The sequence below is a fragment of the Cyprinus carpio genome, chromosome B17 (genome assembly GCF_018340385.1).
Source record: "Cyprinus carpio isolate SPL01 chromosome B17, ASM1834038v1, whole genome shotgun sequence".
NCBI classification, from domain to species: Eukaryota; Metazoa; Chordata; class Actinopteri; order Cypriniformes; family Cyprinidae; genus Cyprinus; species Cyprinus carpio.
The window spans coordinates 4,242,103-4,256,862 of NC_056613.1; the positions used below are offsets into that span (position 1 = coordinate 4,242,103).

At 34.5% G+C, this 14,760-nt stretch overlaps 1 protein-coding gene across 2 annotated transcripts in view; it reads right to left on the bottom strand.

Annotated features, from left to right (window-relative positions):
- The window catches only part of mipol1 (mirror-image polydactyly 1), a 70,699-nt gene that overhangs the window by 14,438 nt on the left and 41,501 nt on the right, over nucleotides 1-14,760 (bottom strand). The window contains exons 11-12 of one of the 2 annotated variants that reach the window (XM_042743241.1): nucleotides 12,757-12,864; nucleotides 3,333-3,424 (exon numbers count right to left, since the gene is read on the bottom strand). In XM_042743241.1, the coding sequence (XP_042599175.1) occupies nucleotides 3,333-3,424; nucleotides 12,757-12,864 (200 nt within the window). Of the gene's footprint in view, nucleotides 1-3,323; nucleotides 3,425-12,756; nucleotides 12,865-14,760 lie in introns of both variants that reach the window. The other variant, XM_042743240.1, reaches the window with a different exon arrangement.

Sequence of the window (14,760 nt, forward strand, 5' to 3'; positions counted from 1 at the left end):
TTTAGGACCATTCAGACCAGTGGGTCAGATTTAAAAGGTCATGAGAAAACCTGAAAGAAAAAAATTCAGATTTGAGCTGAAAATCGAAAATGGGCTCTTTGGCTTACGGTGTAGTGCAAGAGTATTGGAAAAAGAGAGCTCATGTTTGTGTACGTTGTATCTGCTAATGACTATCGAGCTGCAAGTGTTGACAGGTCGAGCTGTTAGCATGTGTGATAATGAGCGATCACTGGGGATTTGGACCGTATGGGGATCTGTGGTGTTAATACACGTCTATCCAGCACTGTCTCCCTCCTGGCTGTCTCTCAAACAAAGCACCTTAAACTCACAATCTAACCTCTCCTTCACCGGCCGGCCAATGATAACCCATTAAAACAACCCACCCCAAGTGAACAAAATTGCCTAAGTGTTTCTCTTTATCAGCGGGGAGCGTGTGTACGCTACACTATTCGGAGCCAGTTCTATCAGAGCCCGAGGTTCACGCCGCAGACATTTTTTTCTAACACCCCATTCTCTCTCTCATCTGTTCGCTGCCCTTTCATGTGACACAGACTGTCTGTTATCCTAAAAGACAATGGAGGTGGTCAGGCAATCCTGAGAGCAAACACACGCAGCCATACTCTGGCCTTTGTTGGGCCTGGAGGATTCTCCTTTTAAAGGTTCAGCCCTGCAGCCACATTGGCAGGGGCTGGGGACCAGCGCTGGACACCCTGACGCTCACACAATGCAGATTGTCTGAGGAAGTACAATGAGTTCCTTCTCCTCCTCCTGCTGGGACAGACAGAAAAGACTACAAGAGTGAGAGCTCTCTTCTCAGATTAAGTGAGTTTGGGTGTGCAGCACCAGACACTGAACTGAATTACTGTAGAAGGACAGTTTTCAAAACAAGCAGTTCGTAGATGCCTCAGCTGAGCACCAACATCATACACACACCAAAAAACAATAACAATTCTTCAGATAACCATGTTCTTTTTTGAATATTTTTTAAAGAACTAAAGAATAGTTCTTTATAAACCTTAAAAGTTGTTTGAAAGCACTTTAAAATATGGGCCAATTTATTAATATAAATTAACAGATTAGGTACCATGAACTAGCAGTGAACAACACTTTCACATTTCTTAAAAAAAAATCTAGGTTAATATTAATTTGAAATGTATAAATATACATATTTGTTTGAAAGAAATTAATAGGCCTATACTTATATTGAGCAAGGATGCATTAAATCGCTCAAAAGTGGCAAAAAACCCTATTATTTTATATTTATTATTTAAATAAATTCTAAATATAAATACAATTAATCGTAATAAATAAATTATATTTTGAATAATTGTTTATTATATTCTAAACAAATGCTGTTCTTTTTATTCATTAAAGAATATTTTTTATTCATTAAACAAATATTAAGCAGCACAATTGTTTTCAACAATGATAATAATCAGAAATATTTCTAGAGCAGCAAATCAGCATATTAGAATGATTTCTGAAGGATCATGTGACACTGAAGACTGAAGTAATGATGCTGAAAATTCAGCTTTGCATCACAGGAAAAAAAAGCATTTTAATATTTATTAAAATAGAAAAAAATATTTCACAATATTAGTGTTTTTATTTATTTATTTTTTTAAATCAATAAATGAAAATGGTGAAAAACATTAAAAAATCTTAATAACCCCAAACTTTTGCAACACACTATTGTTCATTGTTAATTCACGCTTGTTTATAAAACATTGACTAATGTTAATTTATCCAACTTAAAATACAAAAAATTTATATGTATAAACTTGCATTAATGTAGATTAAAAAAAACTTATTGCAAAGAGTTAGCAAAAGTTCTCCTACGGCATGACTGGGTGGTAAAACCCTTTTGGAGTGAAACACAAACACGCAATTATGCACAACGAGATGCGGAAGAGATCTAATAAGATGTGACAAATGCAAATGGAAAGTCCTTGATACACACGGATGTACATCTCGGTGAAACCGGACACAGCTCACTTAACCAGCACGACCAGTTTATGAGCCAAATGTATTTACTCCATATCATCTATCAAAGCCATCCTCACTGACAGATAAACCCTTTGGCTGGAAGACAGGAACCGGGGAGGGAGGGTCTGCGGTAGTCCATCATGACCACTGGGAACGCTTTGGTTTGGTTATTTAAGACCCTGACTATCATTTTGAATAAAACCTTAAATAAGCAGAGTTCAACTCGCAGGCCAAAACAATCAGATGTTAGATGGTGCTGAAACGTTTGTGGTCAGTGCCTCTGGAGGCTTTTTTGCGCTGAGAATCCCAGCGTGGACAGACCTCTGACAGCGTCTGCAGGAGACGTGGCTCGAGATCACAACTTCACGAACACTCCAATCCTTGAGATCATGAGTTTGCGGTAATCTAATGACTCACTGCACTTAAGTCGAGCGATTTATTTTTCTCTGGGCAAAGCAAACAAAACACATAAAAGCCCGTTTCAATGTTCATAATCTGTTATAAAGCAGGATGATGATGACTCAGTGCATGATTCATACTTTCTGCCTCTATCAGTAATGAAGTTAGGTGAAATGACTGACAGACAATGAGGGTCTTTTTAAATTATGGAAGTTTTGTGATGCAGAAACCACCTCATTAACAACTATTACTACTGCTGGCTGTCAAATACATAATCAAAAGGAGTTAAACAAGTAAAAAGATGGTTTATACTGTGTAATAGCGAGAACTGGAGCGTAAAATAAAGTGCGACTCACTTTAAATTAGAAAACACTATTGAATATTAACTAGTTGCTTATTAGCATACATATTACTAGCATATTGTCTGTTTATTAGTACTTACAAAGCACATATTGCATGACCATATTCTAGATCCCTTAACCCTATTCAACACCTAAACTTTACATCTTCAAACAACTACCTTACTATCAATAAGCAGCAAATTAGGAGTTTATTGAGGGAAAACTCTATGTTAATAATGCAAATGTGTTCCCTAAAAGCATTACCATCTATGGTTCTTGTGACATGCATAAACCTCAAGAATCTAGAGATGATGGACTGGACCCACCAATACAAAGCCCTCTTGGTTCCTCACCTCTGGAATGTCATGCAAAGGCTTCCTCCTAATTCCTTCACTAACAGCAACACATTATTAATCACCTGAATTATTACAATCCTTCAAAATACCTTGCCCTGCACCTTTGTTTATTTGTAAGTTCATTGAACACTTAAGGCATGCCACAGCAGGTTCATGCTCCACCACAACTCAAACAAACTGTAAAATGCATCAAGTGAGTGGTTTAAGGAGTTACTGTGCAGTGTAAGGCGAGGTGGTTCACCTGTGATACCTGCGTAAGGTTTGCAGCTCCTCTTCCACTGTGTGACTGTGCAGCAGGGCTTTATCTCGTTCTCTCTGAGCTTCTTGAAGCTCCTCCTCAAGCTGTAGAGATTGGAGAAATGCATGTCAGATCATATTGCGCTCTGTTACAACACACTGTTCATGTGTGGACAGCTCAAACAAAAAAATGAAACCTTTAAGAAGCACAAAGTGTTACACGAGGAGAAAGGCACAACCGATATGGGTTTTACCAGTGAAAAAACCCCTAAAAATACATTTATAAAATAAAAAAGGAAAATAAATAATGCATAAATAAAAACAGTGTAAATGAATACATAATTATTAATTATTTACTTTATTGTCTCCTAAATAAACATCAAAGAAATACATAGAATTCCATAAGGAGAACTAGCACACAGTCAATATGAGCTTTACTAAAAGTAAAAGAAAAAAAAGAAAAAATGAAAAGAAATAAAACATAAATATTAAATATAAATAAAAAATTTATATATAATATTTAATTCAGATTTACTTTATGGTTTCTTAGCTAAAAAAAAAAAATGCTAAAAAAATGCTGAAATAAATATATAATATTTATGCATTAACCACATTTTCTAACTGCTGGCAGACTGTGGAACTAACATTGGGGAACTATTAAAATTAATTAGCCAAGCGGACATGATTTATCACCAATGCAGAGCCAAAAAACTGCCAAATATTTGACGATCAATTGTCCGATATATTGACCTATACAAATACTAAAAATATGATTCAAATCAATTGTTGTAACCGTAATGAATCAAACTAAATAAATAAAATATGTTGCATGGACCGTGCTTCCATTGGCACAGAAGAATTCATAATATGATGCAGGGATTTTCAGTGTTGCCGTGCAAGGGTTATTGTGAGCATTAACGTAAGCAGTTTATCCTACTGTCACGTAAAGCATACTGGTCTAATGAAGAGCAATCAAACATTAAATAACATCATTTCATATTTATGGGCTCATTTCACTGTTTTCTCGACTTCAGATTGGGCAGAACTCAGCTTTTATTCATCACCAATGTCAGGCAGATAACTATCTGAACCCCAACTGAATACATTCATTGGTTCGTGTGCACGCAAGGAGAGACTCAGTCTGAGGGGGATCCAATTGACTCTATTGTCTCCTAACTCAGCACCTACTTAACAGCGGTGTGTCGTGAGACCAAGGGATCCCTGGGCCGGTGGGTGCGGGGAAGGCCGGGTAAACACTGTCCCCTACCTCGCAGTGCCTAAACCTGCAGCACAATAAAGCCCCTGCTAATGACCTGCCGTTGAAACAGATGTATTGATGGGCACATCCTATCAACAGCTGGGTGAGCAGACAGACACAATGGAGACTGTCTAAATAAACATGACAACCTGTGCTACTGTAAAGGCCTGCAATATACTCCTGAGAGACGAGGGAGGACAAAGACAGGGAGAGTTGGGGAGATAAACAGAGAAGAGGGGGGTTAAAAGAGAAAGACAGAGGATCAACATGTCAGTTTTCTTTTAACGAAATAGTTTATCCCCACAAAAAGATTCTTTCATTTACCGATCTCCATGTTATTTGTACTTGTATGGGAGGAAAAAATTCAACTTTCAAACAAGACAAACAAGCACTTAAAGTGCTTGTATGTAACATTCAAAATCTTCAGAAATCATACGATTTCTTCGAGTAGCATTGCAAATGAGATTTGAAACTAGAAAGGAAAGATTTTCTGCAAATACGAGGTAAATTGTGGTCTGTTTTTCATATAAAGCAATCATTTTACATCAGCAAATGTCAAATACTGAGCACGAGACATGAACTAGACTATGAAAATACAGCCCAAAGTACTGTTAATATAAAGAAATGTTCCGCAATGAATGACAAATTGCATTTTGTAGTGTTATAGAATGCTTATAAACATTTTATAGTTAGTTATCAATATAATTATCCTCTTTGGTGTGAACTGGCCTTTAAATGTACTTTTAGTGCTTTTTATCCCATTAGCACAGCTTAACAGTAAAAATGTTTGTCATATTGAAAACAGCAGCTCAGACATTCATCAAAGTGTGTCCTTTTGTGTTCCACAGCTAAAAGAAAGTCATACAGGTTTGGAATGACATGATGGTGAGTAAATAATGACAATATTTATATTTCATTGTTGAACTATTTCTTCAAATGAATGTAAGACATGGAGTTATCATAAGTGCTGGAGATGAATGACTCTATAACTTTTTCTATACCGTAGGGTTTGTTGAATTGAGGCATGTCATTGATAGGCTTGGAATTTCAAGAGTTTTCTTCAAAAAAACATGAATGCTGTCCATGCCTTATCTTTGGGGTGTATCATAAACTGCGATAAAGCTTGAAAGCTTTCATCCTAGTGGATGCATTGTCTGCAAAACACATTCAATTTGGCTGTTTGAAACCGAGCCGTATCTTATCAAGATGCACTGGATGGGAGTTTCTTTTTCACTAAAATCAACTGGAGCACAATAGCCAAAATCCACAATGCTTCACTATGATGTTACTTGCAGGTATGTGACATGCGACATGCCGAGCTTATAAAAAATATTTTAAGAAAGTTTTGCTAAAGATCCCATTAAGTTTTGAAAACATTGTGTCCTCTGAACATTTAAATTTTCCAGTTTTTAAGTGTTTTTTTTTTTCCTCGGTTATGTAAACGTTAGAGAAAGCATTAAGGGAAAATTCCATCTAAAAATTCTGCAAACATTATGAAAATGTCACTTTAGAATGTTTTCTGAACCATCTGAAACTATAAGCAGTGACTCTTACTTTAAATGTTAGATAAACTAAAATAACTAACAATTAAAATGTTTCAGAAAAAGTTCCAAGAATGATGCAGAAATAGTTTTTAATAAGAATGTGTTCTAAGAATGTTCTGCTAACGTTCCTATTACATTATTTCGGAATGTTCTCCAACATTTAAAATGTCCAGTTTTTTTTAAAATGTTTAACAGGATTGTAGAAACTTAATTTTCTGTAAAGTTGCTTTGCAATGATTTGTATTGTAAAAAGTGCTATACAAATAAACTTGAATTGAATTGTTAGACAAACTAAAATAACTAACAATTAAAATGTTTAAGAAAAACATTACACGAACAATGCAAGATATATTTCTTTTTAAATGTGTTCCAGGAACATTTTGCTAACATGCTCAATAAGTCATAAAAACGTTATTCTGACTGTTCTCTGAACATTTAAAATGACCAGAATTTTTTCACAAGAGAACGTTAATTTTCATAATTTGGCAAACATTATGGAAATTTTACTTTTGAATGTTTTCTCCACCATCTGAAAATAGTAAGTAGCAAAAAAAGAAGTTGGATGCACTAACAATTAAAATGTCTAAGAAAAAAATAACGTTTTTGTGCAAAAGTTTTTTGACAGTGTAATTAAAAATCAGGCAACCTTAAATAAATTCTATTAATATTACTGGAAGAATAACGGTTCATAACTTTCTGAGAACATTCTCTATTAGCTGTGTAAGCATGTGTACCGTTATACATCTCTCATGCGGCCTGTGATTAAAAATCTTCAACTGGAGGCTAAAGACACAAATGCAAATACAATCTTTGCATGCTACAGATAAGTCTGCGTGCTTTCTCGCCACAACGCATGACTGTAACAGAAACAGACCTATGACTCGAACGCCCGGTGCATTTAAATCCCCGAAACACTTTTACCCATAAGCGCATGCAGCTAATACGCCAGCTTTGCAGCCCCAATCATTCTAATTACTGGAGTGCAGGTCTCGCAAGTCAAAGAGAACATCAAAAAGCCTCAAACCTCTAAAGTCAATATGTACTTTTCTCCAACAGGGAGGGGAGCTCGACTTCAAAGCGCAATTCTTTTAATCATATGTATTTTATCAGCATTCATTACAATATTATCCAAATTAGGTTGCCAGAGTAACATGTTAACCTGTAGAGATTAAGCCCTGCAAAGGAGGGTCGCAGCCTTGACCTTTATGAGCGAGCGTTTGGTGGGGCAGAGGTGGGCTGGTCGTGGCCTTTCTGACCCAGTGGGGAGAAGAGGATGTGATGGAGGTTATCAGCGGTGTCACAGTCCGCTCCGTCGCTCTGACTGGAGCTCATTTAAAGCTGCAAGGCCCGTATCATGTCAAAGGTCATGGAACGCTGCCATTTATAAGTGGTTGTGCATGACGTTTGTTGGTGGTTGTGAAGGAAAAGTTGGATTTTTTCTTGCTCTTTTGAAATAACTGAACAGTCACAAAGCACGTCATTCAAACTATTTATGAAATCTAAGCTGCAAAAATGTGTTAAATCATCATGGTTATTATGTCTTAGCAATAACCACACATACATAATCTTTGTTTTATTTACAACTTCAAAAAAATCTAAGTGAACTGAACTGTATTGAATGTGCACTTTTAGAGTACTTCAAATCTTAAAAGAAGATTTTTTTTAAAACTACACTTTCAGATAATATAATATTAATAAAATAAAAGTCCACTTAAGTGTACTTAAACACTTTCCTGTTTCTTACAAAGTAGACAAAAAAACTGCACTTTGTAATAATGTCAAATCAAAAGTTTTACTTGTTAAATTGTTATGTTTTAATAATCTTCTGTCATTCTTTAAAGAAGTACACAATGTATTTTGATGGTTTGACTAACATACCTAAGTGTATGTAAAGTTTATATTTATAGTTAATATTCACATTTAAAGTTAATATATTTTAAAATATACCAAATCACTTCATCATTAAAAATATGGAATTACAAATGTATTTAAATATATGACATATAAGTTCCAACTGAAATTACAACAAATAATGAAACTATCATAAATTAATGAAAACATAAATACTTGTCAGTACAATCAGCAGGACACATATTTCAAAGACAATATAGTTAAAATTTCTAAATTCTGAAGATTTAGTTAATTACTCATGTGGGGTAAAAAATATAATTGAAACTATAATACATTCTCATTTAATTGCAATTAACATATACTTAAGTATGCACTTAAGTATTTTCTTTTAACATATTATTTCCATAATAGTTGCTAAAGTATGCTTTTCACAAGGGAAATAGTTTGCTGCCAGATTATACTCACATCTCTAGTCTGCACTTTTCCAACTTCTAATAAATGCATTAAAGTATTTGCTAAACTATTACCAAACTAATACTTTTTTTATTTTAATGTGTTTCACATGTAAAACAAATGTGAACTGGACTCAGCAGGAGTTTCATTATAAAGAACTAATCCAGTGAAACACATGCACCTTTCTCTATTTCCAGGCCTGTGTCACCTGATGATGTCTGATCAAATAAATTCAGTTCTAAAGGACAGAGACAAAAGACTCGCATCCTTGTCTGGCAACAAAGAGCCCAAATACATGAGAGCCCTCCTCCGCAGAACACTCATAAATCTCTCTCGTAACACAGTCAGCACAAAACAGCAGAGCTGATGCCCCTGGCTTTAAAATACCTATAAGACCCACACCTTCTACAACTAAAATATCTGCAAAGAATTGCATGCTTTGAAAGAGATGATTTATGCAATCATTATGAGGACCCGCTATCATTTATTTGAGGGGGAATGAAACCAGGACATGATGCGGGTCAGATTCAAATGCATGAGCACCAATGTCCTCAAAGTGTCTACAGCATGTGTGCCGTTAAGCTACAACTCAGACATAAAACAGAGAATCAGACAAAAGTTCACCCAGAAACGTAAATGATCATAATTTAAAAAACTGACAAAATTGAGGTTTGGGTGTACTTTAAAAGGATAAAAATGGCTTTGTGCACCAATTTTCCATTTGTAAAAAATGAAATAAAGTTATCTAAGACTGACCACAACACATTTTGAATAGGCAAATATGTATGTTATTAGATTCAGCCCATAAGTCTATTTTGGAGCAGTTACAACAAGCAAATAGCACCCATGTTCTGTAGGACAAAAGCAAATAATAAACAGGGACTATCAAAGTAAAAAAGCACCATTAAAGTATTGTTAAAGCAGTTCATATAGCCTAATTAGTTTGCTATATTTAAAGTTAGTTTGTTCAATTCAAAACATTCAAATGTGGCAAGATGTTGGGATTAATTCACTGGTATTACATCTGGCAGGTTTGAATGAGATTTGAGGGCTACAGCTTCTACTTTTGTGTTCCACAGAATTTCAATATTTCTATCTAAACAGAAGTGCAGTTTGGGGAAAAATGACAGCAAAGAGACCATACAGATAATATTATCCACATTTAATGGTCCATGAGGTTCAGAGTTGATGAGCTGATGGTTAAAGGTGAGGTTTAGGGTGAGGTATTGTTGGGGGGAGTGTTGGGGGGTGCGAGATCACTTCACTGCTTTCAATGCACAGAGAAAAGCTGCAGAGCAAACACAGGTGGTTCTCGTCCACATCCCCCACTCAGGGACTCAAACTAAAACCAGTTATCAAGCCAATATATATATTATATATTATAAAATATTATATATTATATTTTTTTTTGGGATATATTATATAATTCTGTATTAATTCTAATCATTACAGACTAACTGTAACAATTAATGTTCGGTCATTTTTGTCCCTTAAAGAACCTTGGACATTTCTTCTCATGAAATTACCATGAAATTGGTCCAAACAACATTTTAAATTATTGTCAGGATTTCCTGTTAACATATTTTCTAAAATAAAGAGCCCAGACGAAATCAGCAGATCGTTTAGCATTTTCTGTGTCTAATTTGGAGGGGGAAAAAGTGCTAAAAATGTAATCAAATTTGCTAAACAGCTAAAAAATGAACATACAAGGGGTAAGGATGCACATAGATTAAATGTGTGTCACCTTATATATATTTATACACCTTCTGGCTATTTAAGATTTAATTTTTTATTCCATGTTGACTATATCATAGGTAATTTTTTACTGTGGGCAACTGGTGGCCACAAAGAGAGCAAAACCTGACCCACAATAACGCTGTATGATACATTTATTGTGACAACTCTGAGATGGTTGTTGAACTGGTTCTTGTACATGTGCTGAGGTGAAAATGAGACGGACTGAAGAGATAAGACAAGGAATAGCCCCGGGTGCTATCAACTGACAAAAGTCACAAGCCAAAAAAAACACTCTGCAGGTGCTTTGCTGTTCTGGTGAAAAATGACAATGAAATGCCAACAAACGCTAAATACGCGCCTAATTTAAATCTTAATTGAAAAAAACAACAGGCCTATCTTTGATCATTATTTCCATGATAAAAAAGAACACTGGTTAACGTTCTCTATCTCTAAAAAGTGTGGCGATTAAAAACCTTAAAATTAATCATCCAAATGAAATCCCTGAAAGTTAGTGTGAGCTAAAAGCTAAATATAAAGATTTGAGATGGAGAAGTCTTTGCTCATCATCTTAAACTCAGCTCTTTTTTTCACCCTGCAGATTTCCTCCGGCTTTCTTAAAAGTAAAATGTCAATCGATAAGTGGAAGTCCTGTTCATTTTTAAATTGTTTTGTGGATATGTTCCTGGCACTGTTGACTAATTTTACGACAGCTGTTCCCATTTCGTTTTAAATTAAAAACCCCGCTCTGTAATCCCAGGAGTCAATCTATAATTAAGGGGATTTATAGAAAAACCAAGTGCTACATTAATAACAAAATTTAATATATTTCTTAATAAGCCATCAGCCGAACCGTCTTAAATGTGAAATATTTTTTTTTAAATCTTCAGAAAGCTTTGCCTGGAGACAGACCGGACCTTTTTATCAGATTATAAATAATGATTATTTTATATCGTCACCATGTGGCACAGTTGCATCCCAGCAATTTCAGACCACAATCCACATCATTACGACTAAATATAAACAACCCAGCATCTATTTGTTAATCATAAAATCTGTCACGAATCTGGAATATCATTATGATCGGTTTTGCCCCTCACCATTGCTTCGTGTTCATCATATGGCTACAGCATCAAAACAAATAAACACTGGCCTAGAAAATGCATGAATAAATAAGAATCTGAAATACATTTCCTTAAATCACTTTTAAAAATTAGGGCTCAATTGAACAAAAAACAACAACAACAATAAAAAAAAAGAATTAACATTTGTTTTTAGAAATAAATAAACTAATAATAATAATTATTATTATTTATAAATAATAATAATAATTTAAAATAATAATATCATTTTTAATAATAATATAAATCAAAATAATTTATAATTAATATTTTATTATTAAAAATTATTTTTTAATGTTTTATTTTAAATTGTTTTTTTTTTATCTATATTTATTTTTATATGTGTTTTTTTTATTGTTTTTTTTTTTTTATTAGTATTATTAATAATAATAATAATAACAACAATAATTCAATTAAAATAAACTAATAAATTATTTATTTACTTTTGATTATTATTTGATTATACATCATCAAAACAAGTAAATACTTTTGTAGAAAACGTATGAATAAATAAGCATCTGAAATACACTTCCTTAAATCACTTTTAAAAATTAGGGCTGAGTTTAACAATAAAACACCAACAACAACAATAAAAAATGAATTAAAATGAATTAACATTTGTTTTTAGATATTTTTTATTATTATTATTATTATTATAATAATAATAATAATATTTTATTTTTTTTTTTTATTTTTTATATATTATTGTTATTATTTTTTAGTGTGTGTAAAAAAATACACACACTAAGTAATCAAATTTAATCAAACTAAAAATGTCACCATGCATACAATAACACAAGCTCAACCTCTGCTCTGACATCATCAGCCCAGATGGTGGTGAGGTTAAGTGGATGATGACATCAAATGCAGTTAGTGCATTCGTATATTCACTTAAGATGCAGGTTTGTAAATGTGTTAATGTGTTAAAGGTCTGGGGCACGGCCCTGACTCAGCACCCCTGCTGAAACCAGCCCCCTGCTCGGCCCAGTCTCTCTCAGTGCGTGTTTACTCAGCTCTATCTAATGACGGCCCTTTTACAGCACTCTGCATTAAACTCAAGGGCTCTGGCTGCATCAGATAAATACAGCAAATCAAATAGGCCCGTGTTTGCCCTGTGTCTCCCTGACAGACCCACAGCGAGGCATCGCAGCACACTGACCGGCCTGTGTCATCCTAAAACCCTTTCAAACAGACACCCAGGGCCGTCAGTCTATCGCTGCAAATCACTGGATAACAAGAGCAGGAGAGAGCAAATAGAAGTTAATGAATGATACAGTGGAGAGCGTAATGATGGGCTGATAAAGGGGCCGGGGCATCATATGCGGGACTGCACGTACGATGAAGGTCGGATTCGAGAATGGTGTTGTTGTACGTGTATTCACTGAAAGCTAGTGTAGCCTAACCTGAGGGCTCATGACATTCATTTCCAGAGGCTGCTTCCCACATGGGAGGTGTGTGTGTGTGTGTGTGTTTTACCTTGCTCGCTCGTTCCCGATTGTTTTGGGTGGCCAGGTGGCGGGTGCTGTTTGCAGAATAATGGCACGGCTCTTTCACATGAAGAAGCTCTTGTTCCAGACGCTTGCACTGGGGAAGAGAGAGAAATGGGATTACTTGAATGCATTAAATCAGAATTTACCCAGGTTATTAGACCAGCTAAAAGACACTTGCTTTTGCATTAACTACAGTACACAAGCCGAAATGATGTTAAATGATTCTATTAGGTCACTTTTAATGCACTGTTTCTGTACCGTGGGACAGATGTTTCTCAGAAATTTCCACCATGCATTATGGAATACAATTGTTTTTTCTTTTTTGAGGAGTGGGGGTTATTATCTTGACAGAATAACTGAAACTGCAAAACATTGGTGGACAAATACGATTAGAATTTTTTGAAAGCGTTTAAATAATATTTGCATTAAAGTTGGCTTAGGAACCATGTGAAAACCAGCTGCACTGCCACATGGAAAAATCATGTGTATGTAAGTCAGTTCTATGAGAGGTGAAATCTCTGCAGGGTACAAACCTACATTCTCAGTTATTACTATATTTACTGTAAGAACCTCAGCACACACTTGCTGATATTACTCTCTGTTTGTGTCTGTGATCCCTGTAGGGACAGACTCATTTGTGGTACAGTTCAAAAATAAAATCATTGACTTTCATGAAGAAAAATATGCACGAAATTCAAGAGATTGCTGTGGGACATCCATAGAGTGGAAAGAGAAGTAGTTTAAACCACTTCAATAATTCAGTAGTATTCATATATTTTAAAAAATTGCTTGTGTTTGAGAGATGCCATAAAAGTGTTTTGTTGTTGTTGTTTTTATTACTATTATTTATTTATTTGCATGTACCTGTAAAATTAATTAGCAAATTTATCAAAAATAAAATAATAATAAAAAACGACAAATATTTTTATATTTTAAATATAAAACAATATTTTTAAAACCAAATGTATTTGTCAAAGGAATTATAAAATTATCAAAATTTTCCCACTAATAGTACTAATAGTAATGTAATATAGAAACAATTAATTACATGCCAAAGCAAATTCATTAAAAAAAAATTATGAAAAAAAATCAAACCTAAAATCTAAAGTAAAAATCAACCTAAATAAATAAATTAATTAATTAATTAATGCCAAAGCAAATTTAATTTAAAAACTAATAATTAAAAATAATTAAATTAGTAAAAATGAACCTATATAAATAAAGTAAGTAACATTTATAATCATGTGAATCATTAAGATTTACTAAATTCTGCATTTTTCCAACAAATTAAACTACAGTTCTTTGGGGAAAACTTTGAAAACAACTAAATGTACCTAAAGAAATATTATGTTAACACAAAATATAACCATGTAAATGTGAAATTATTAAATAATGCATTTTTTCCAAAAATTGTATAGGGCAAAGTGGTTTTACATTCTTCCGGGGTAAACTGTCAGTGTCAGTGATATACTGTAGCCTAAATAATATACTATAGCCTAAATAATAAAACTATTATAAATACAAAATGCTGAAAATTGTTTCACTGCATTCAATCATAACAGAGTAGTACTTTTAATCCATAACACAAGTGCCTATACATAATTCTCCGTCCACAAAGCCTATCCTCATGTTTCCATACAGTACAAGACTCTCTGGCGGGCTGTCAGACAGACTTTAAACACACACTGACATGACCAGCTCTTTGGTGGGTATTATTGTAAGCAGGCTTGTTTTCTACCAGTCCATATGTGCTCCTCTCCATGTGCACATTCCAGGATCGACGGACACTTACCAGGAATGTAAACCATCCTCACGGCCTGACAATGTTTCAACATTCAGCCGTCTCAAAGAGTAGCGCCGGCGCAAACAAGCCTCTCAGCCACCGAGCCCACTCCTGTCTCTTTCCTCTGCAGACTAAAATAATACTACCACTGTCCAGACAAAACACACAGCGCCTCTTTAGTGTCAGCCTGAGTTATGGTTCTCGGGC